The sequence below is a fragment of the Vitis riparia genome, chromosome 14 (genome assembly GCF_004353265.1).
Source record: "Vitis riparia cultivar Riparia Gloire de Montpellier isolate 1030 chromosome 14, EGFV_Vit.rip_1.0, whole genome shotgun sequence".
NCBI lineage: Eukaryota > Viridiplantae > Streptophyta > Magnoliopsida > Vitales > Vitaceae > Vitis > Vitis riparia.
The window spans coordinates 26,956,116-26,962,840 of NC_048444.1; the positions used below are offsets into that span (position 1 = coordinate 26,956,116).

General features: G+C 38.6%; 2 protein-coding genes across 2 annotated transcripts; both read left to right on the top strand.

Annotated features, from left to right (window-relative positions):
• Positions 1 to 458: 458 nt before the first annotated feature.
• LOC117930604 (gamma conglutin 1-like) lies at positions 459 to 1,778 on the top strand. Its single transcript, XM_034851239.1, has one exon. The coding sequence runs from the start codon at positions 459 to 461 to the stop codon at positions 1,776 to 1,778; it is 1,320 nt and encodes a 439-aa protein (XP_034707130.1).
• A 2,710-nt stretch (positions 1,779 to 4,488) lies between these two features.
• Positions 4,489 to 5,816, top strand: LOC117930605 (probable aspartic proteinase GIP2). Its single transcript, XM_034851240.1, has one exon. It carries the CDS (start codon positions 4,489 to 4,491, stop codon positions 5,812 to 5,814), a length of 1,326 nt encoding a protein of 441 aa, XP_034707131.1. The 3' UTR covers positions 5,815 to 5,816.
• The last annotated feature ends 909 nt before the right edge of the window (positions 5,817 to 6,725 follow it).

Consider the following 6,725-nt stretch of genomic DNA (forward strand, 5'->3'; position numbering starts at 1 on the left):
GTTGATTTAAGCTTGATTATCGTCGGTAATCTCGAGCCCTCTTTGATTTTGGTTAAAAGTTCAGCTGGGTTTAGAATCTGGGTGCTACATTTTTTTTGGCTAGCAGAGTGGGGTGGGGCAGTTTGTGATACAAAGAGAAACAGGCTGCATGGGAGGTGATACATGTCTTAGTGCCAAGTGCACACCTACTCTCATTGTTATCATGTCGAAAGTTGTCCATATCCTCCTCTACTTTTTCTAAACAGAGTGTGTGGACATAAATTCAAATGTCACTCGGAATCCTTCCAAAAACAAGAAGCATCAACCACCTTTCATGAGCCATGACAAACATGTAAACTTGTCACCTTACTCTATATGTTTGCCAAGTAATCCCACAACTTCCAATACAATTCTTCTATAAAGAACACCGTATGCTCTCCCTCCCTTTCACCACTGCCCCATTTTCTCTACTGCGCGCAATGGTTCCCTCTCTTCACTGCCTCCCAGTTTTCTTTGCTCTTATCATCTTGGTAGCAGCTGATCAGCAGCCCCCAACCACTCTCCTGACTAGTGACAGTGTCTCTTCCAGGCCTAATGCTCTTGTCCTGCTCGTTAGCAAGAACGAGGCAACGAATCTTCATGTAGTAGACATCCAAAAGAGGACTCCTCTGAAGCCAGTTCCCCTGGTTCTGGATGTAAATGGGCGGTCGTTGTGGGTTGATTGCGAGAGCAACTACCTGTCATCAACCTACAACGCCCCACAGTGCCACTCCACTCAGTGCTCTAGAGCCAACCTTCACGACTGCCGCACTTGCTCGGCCCAAACCAGGCCCGGCTGCCACAACAACACATGCGGGCTCAACGCGGTGAACCCTGTCTCCGGGGAGACCGCCTTCGGTGAGCTCGCCCAAGATGTCCTCTCAATTCCGTCCACAGATGGGTCTAGCCTCGGGCAATTGGTCACTATCCCTCAGTTCCTCTTCGCTTGTGCGCCTTCCTCTCTGGCACAAAAGGGGTTCCCACCTGCTGTACAAGGAGTTGTTGGCTTAGGCCACACTTCGATTGCCCTACCGACTCAACTGGCTTCCCACTTTGGATTCCAACAGAAGTTTGCTCTGTGCCTCACTTCCCCACTTAACCATGGAGTCCTTTTCTTGGGAGAAGCCCCCTACAGACTACATCCCGGCATCGACGTCTCACATCCACTAGGCTCTACCCCACTATCCATCAGCAGAGAAGGCGAGTACTTCATACAAGTGACATCAATAAGGATCAATGAGAGGGTCGTCCCAGTGAACCCGGCCTTGTTAAACAGAAGACCTGGTTCGACTCTAATCAGCACCACAACGCCTTACACCGTCCTGGAACACTCAATCTACCAAACTTTCACTCAGTTCTACGCGAACCAGATGTCGTGGGCACCCCGGGTGCAGCCAATTGCACCCTTTGGGCTGTGCTTTGACGCGACTAAGATGACTGCAACGCAAATCGGGCCTGAAGTTGCTAACATTGATCTTGTATTGCACAACCGTAACAACGTATGGAGGATTGTTGGCGCAAACTCAATGGTACAGCCGCGACCTGGGGTCTGGTGCTTAGGCTTTGTGGATGGAGGATCCAACCCTAAAGCTCCAATTATTCTAGGGTCATATCAGTTGGAGGACAATCTTCTGCAGTTTGATCTGGCTAGGTCAAAGCTGGGCTTCAGCTCTTCGCTGCTATTCCGTGGAACTCATTGTGGTAACTTCTTCGTAGGCTCCGCCCAAACCTCAGCTGCAAAGGAGGAGAAGCATGTGTAGGCATAAGTGTGATAGCTTCTTCCTCTTTTTTGGTGTATTAGATCATGTACATCTGAAGTTGTACTTGTCTTTCTGCACTAAGTTTTTCTAAGATGAATAAATAAATGGTGGGGTGATGTTGTGTTTATGATGGCAGCCAATTTTCAGTCAACTAACATGTTCGAATGGATCATAGCTAGATTATCAAGGCTAGACATAATTGAACTGAATTGAATGGTGAAAAGTCAAGTCTCTGCAAATTCTTCCATAATCTAAACAACCCGGCCGGATCCCCAAAAATGCCCATGATCACCATAGAAACACAGCATAGATCCTAACCAGTGTGCATGTGAATTCAAAAATCTAAGCAAGAAAAATGATATGTATTCAGGTTTGAATGATGGCTGTATGATGAGCATCATGTCAAATTCCATAAAAGTCCGCGATATTTTTCATTGGATACTAATTGGTTTTCAGATGGATTAGACATCGACACTGATCCGTCCATCAGCAATGATGAGAAAACTCAAATGAGCAAATCTGGATTAACTTCCAAGTATGAAAAATGAAACCTTAAAAAACCATGCAAAAAAGCAACGTTGGATTCATGGATCATTCTTTATACTCATGGTATTATTAATGCTCATAACTTCATCAATCTATACCTTCAGTAACTCCAAAACCCTTTATTTATGCTTGTCCAAAAGTGAATAAATGCCAAATATTTAAGTTAATACATACAAAATTAATCACATATATACCAAGAGAGAGAGAGAGAGAGATTCCACAAGTGAATCTTTTTTAATCTCCAATTTCTTTATTATTGGATTGTAAAGTTTGAATCAATTTTATTGGATTTTGCTGGGAATGTCGGGATTTGAGCTTCCTGCTAAGCTCGTTGGAGAATTTTTTTTAATATGATAAATGATGAGTTTGCCCCTATTATATATTTAACTCTTTTATATTTTAGGTTTTTCTTTTTAGATAACATGATCGTAATTGAAAGTAGTTTTTTAGAACCTCATCATTATATTGCCTCACATTCCTTTTGATTAATAGATTCTTGAGTATTTATGTACTCTGTGGACATAGAGATTACATTAATCGTTCAACCATGTTAAAAGTCTTATCTTTTTATATATAGAAAGAGTATCTTTACACTTTGATATTGTTATCAATAAGGATAATATTGTTTGCAAGATTGGAGCAAGGAGGTCCTATTCACAATCAAGTTATTTGGTGGAAATCATCACCTAACATTGATTCCTTTCACAATCAAGTTATTAATTGGATGTGCGGGTGAGTGTAAACTTAGGTGGTTTATTTTCAATTAATTAGTAATGATAAAAAGTAGGTGGCACTCACCCTTTATGTAAGATTTATTTTCTATTTTTGTATAAAATACTTATTTTTGTGCCATTGAAAAATAGAAGGATTATGATGTCTTTATCATTGTAATCTTTGTTCAATTCATTTCCACCTCTGCCTCAGCTATTTTTTAAGAACTGATATAGACAAAAAAAAAAAAAAAAAAAAAAAAAACTATCTTTTTTTTAGAACTGTTTTAAAAAATATTACCAAATTAGCTATAAATTAATTAAAATAACATAATAATATATATTAAGCAAATTAATAATTATTATATATTAAGAATTCTACCAACTAATAATGTAACCATCAAGTTTTTGAATTAAATTTTCATATCATCACATGGATTTACATATACTTATTTCAAAGCTTGGATTCAAAGTGGCACTTATTCTGACCACTAAATCACTTCTTAAACATTTGACTATTTTTGTCCTGTATTTGATAGTGATTTAAATAAAAAATGTTTTTAACATTCCTAATACTTAAAAGATAAAAATTTTAAATATTAGAAATATTAAAAATGTTTTCTAAAATTATTGTCCAATGAATTCTTATCTTTTATTTATTTTTTAAATGTATTTACTATAATTCACATCTTCAAACTATGACTTTAATATGAATTTTAAAACCATATCTTAAAATTATATAATTTAGCATGTGTTTCGAGATCTTGTTTTAAAAGTACAACTTCTACTTTTTGTACAAACTATTTAAAATATGATTTTTGAAATTAGGAAAATATTAAGGTACTGTATTTATAACCAATTTATAATCTCTATGATTAGAAAATATATCTTTGATAAAATCTAAATCATTGGATGAGAACATAAATATGTAACATTATAAATAAATAATATCATAATAAATGAGATTTCATTAAATACTTCTTTTATTTTGAATTGAATGGAATGTCGGTAGGAATGAGAAATAAGAAGATCGGTGAGTCAGATATTTGATCAAATTTGTTTCCAAGTGAAGCATGAAACAATGAAAATAAATTGCAAAGTAGGTATTGTGATTGGTTTTTCCATAAAGTTCATCTTATACCTATGAAATATGAATGCCCATGACCTACATTTTATCGATTAAAATGGTCAATTTGACCCAAAATTCCTCCTTTCACATGTACCTTCTTTCCAAATTTGTCGTTATACATGGTAAATGCCACACAACATTGCATCATAGTTTCATGTGGGGTGGGTACCCTACAATTAAAGCCATGCCGCTCATCTTTGGTCACCCATCCCTCTCATGGGACCCAATTACTTATCTCTTTCCAAGACTGGTCACACTCAGACCCATCAGACCACCAAGCTTCATCACTAAATAGTCCTCTCCTACCCTCGTGGATTATTCAACCATGGCTTCCTTACCACAAGCCCATTTATTTTCTCTCATTTTGCTCTCTCTCACATCGTTCTCCATCTCCCAAACACCCTTAATCCACCCTAATGCTCTTGTTCTTCCCCTCACTAAACATGCCTCAACTCTCCAATATGTCACCATTATCAGCCAAAGGACACCTCTAGTGCCCTTGAACGTTATTGTGGATCTTGGTGGCCAGTTTCTATGGGTTGGTTGTGGCTCCAATTATGTCTCGTCTTCCTACCGCCCGGCTCGATGCCACTCGAGCCAGTGCTTCTTAGCCCATGGTCCCAAAAGTTGTGACCATTGCCTGTCTAGGGGTAGACCCAAGTGTAACAATGGGACATGCATTTTGTTCTCAGAAAATGTGTTTACTAGCAAAGTCTCAGCTGGGGACCTCAGTGAGGATGTGCTCAGTCTCCAATCCACAGATGGCCTAAACCCTAGAAGTGCGGTGGCTATTCCCCATTTTCTATTCTCTTGTGCCCCAGAGGTTCTCTTACAAGGCCTTGCTGGTGGGGCTGAAGGAATTGCAGGCCTCGGCCATGGCAGAATTGGGCTGCCTACACTGCTCTCCTCTGCACTCAACTTCACCAGAAAATTCGCCGTCTGCCTTCCTCCAACCACAACCTCAAGTGGGGTTATCTTTTTTGGCGATGGGCCTTATGCTTTGCTCCCGGGCATTGATGTATCCAAGCTACTCACCTACACTCCTCTTATCAAAAACCCTAGAAGCGTGGCCGCTAGGGTTTATGTCACTGAACCTTTGCCTTCATATGAGTATTTCATCAGGGTTAAGTCGATTCAAATCAATGGAAAACAAGTACCATTGGATTCATCACTGTTAGCTATCAACAAGAACGGCATTGGTGGGACAAAGATCAGCACTGTAAATCCCTACACTCTGCTACAAACCTCCATATACAATTCCTTCACCAAGCTTTTTCTGCAAGAGGCCATGGCACATAATGTTGCTAGGGTTTCTCCGGTAGCGCCATTTGATGTTTGTTTTAGCACAAAAAACACCAATGGAGCTTTTTCTACTCCTGCCATTCCTGTTATTGATCTTGTGTTGCAGAATAAGAAGGTGTTTTGGAGGATTTTTGAGACCAATTCCATGGTGCTGGTGGGTGATGATGTTGCTTGCCTAGGGTTTTTGGATGGTGGGTTGAACCAAAGGACTTCAATTGTGATTGGAGGGCATCAATTGGAGGATAATCTTCTGCAGTTTGATCTTGAATCATCAAGGTTGGGGTTTACTTCTTCACTGCTGTTAAGGGAGACCAGTTGTGCCAATTTTAATTTTACATCTAGCCTTTGATATTTGATTCAGTACTTATTTAATTTTAAGTAAGAAACAAGTTTAATTTCCATGGTGGCAACCCTTCAAAATGCAAATTTCCAAAAATAAATAATAAAAGAGCTCGTAATATTTAAGAAGTATGATAGGTATATTAAGTCTAAATCATATAAATTTAAGATTTTAAGTTAAAACCATCTTTTCGTAATTTGCATGTTTATTTCACAGGTATCGGTTTTACAATTCGTTTAGATTTTCCGACCCGTGGTTATAGGATTCAACAGTAATCGCAACCTCTAACCAGGCTTAAAGGGTAGAGAGAACAGACCCACATCGAAAAAGAATAGAGAGAAATTCCAAAATGAAACTTCATAAACGGTGACCCTTCATGATTTGAAAAAAAAAAAAAAAAACTGATGAATTTTTCTGCTTTAAGATAAGATCCAACATGGTTTCCAAGACCAAGCTAGCCGAAGGTGGAAAAGTGTCCTGCCAATTTTAGGGGGTTCCCCAGTTGGCAGTGCCTGCTATACTCAATAGAGCTTTCATGTACAAATGGCAGAAGATAGCAATGAATGGCCTGCAACAATTAAGTATTTGATGGACCACTGTCACATTTGCTTCTCTACACTCACGGAGGTAGATTACGGGTTTGAAGCCCAATCTTGGATCAAATTAGACCGTTTGATCATAAAAATTGACTGTTTTGACCCTTTTTTGAAAAACTTGCATTTAATATGAACTTTTTTTTTCCATTGTCTCCTATCATCCTGATGCGAAAATGAAGTTTCAATGGACAATTATGACTTTATTTTTGAACTGAAGTATCGATTCATGGGGCCAATGACTCTTTATTTATGGTAACAAATCTCAATCTATCATGGGTGTGGACATACAGAAGATTGTATTTTTTTTCTGCTAATAAAAAAGTT

What these genes read in the sequence shown, in the direction of transcription:
- LOC117930604 (XM_034851239.1), top strand. Translation starts at nt 459, where the DNA reads ATGGTTCCCTCTCTTCACTGCCTCCCAGTTTTCTTTGCTCTTATCATC.
- LOC117930605 (XM_034851240.1), top strand. Translation starts at nt 4,489, where the DNA reads ATGGCTTCCTTACCACAAGCCCATTTATTTTCTCTCATTTTGCTCTCT.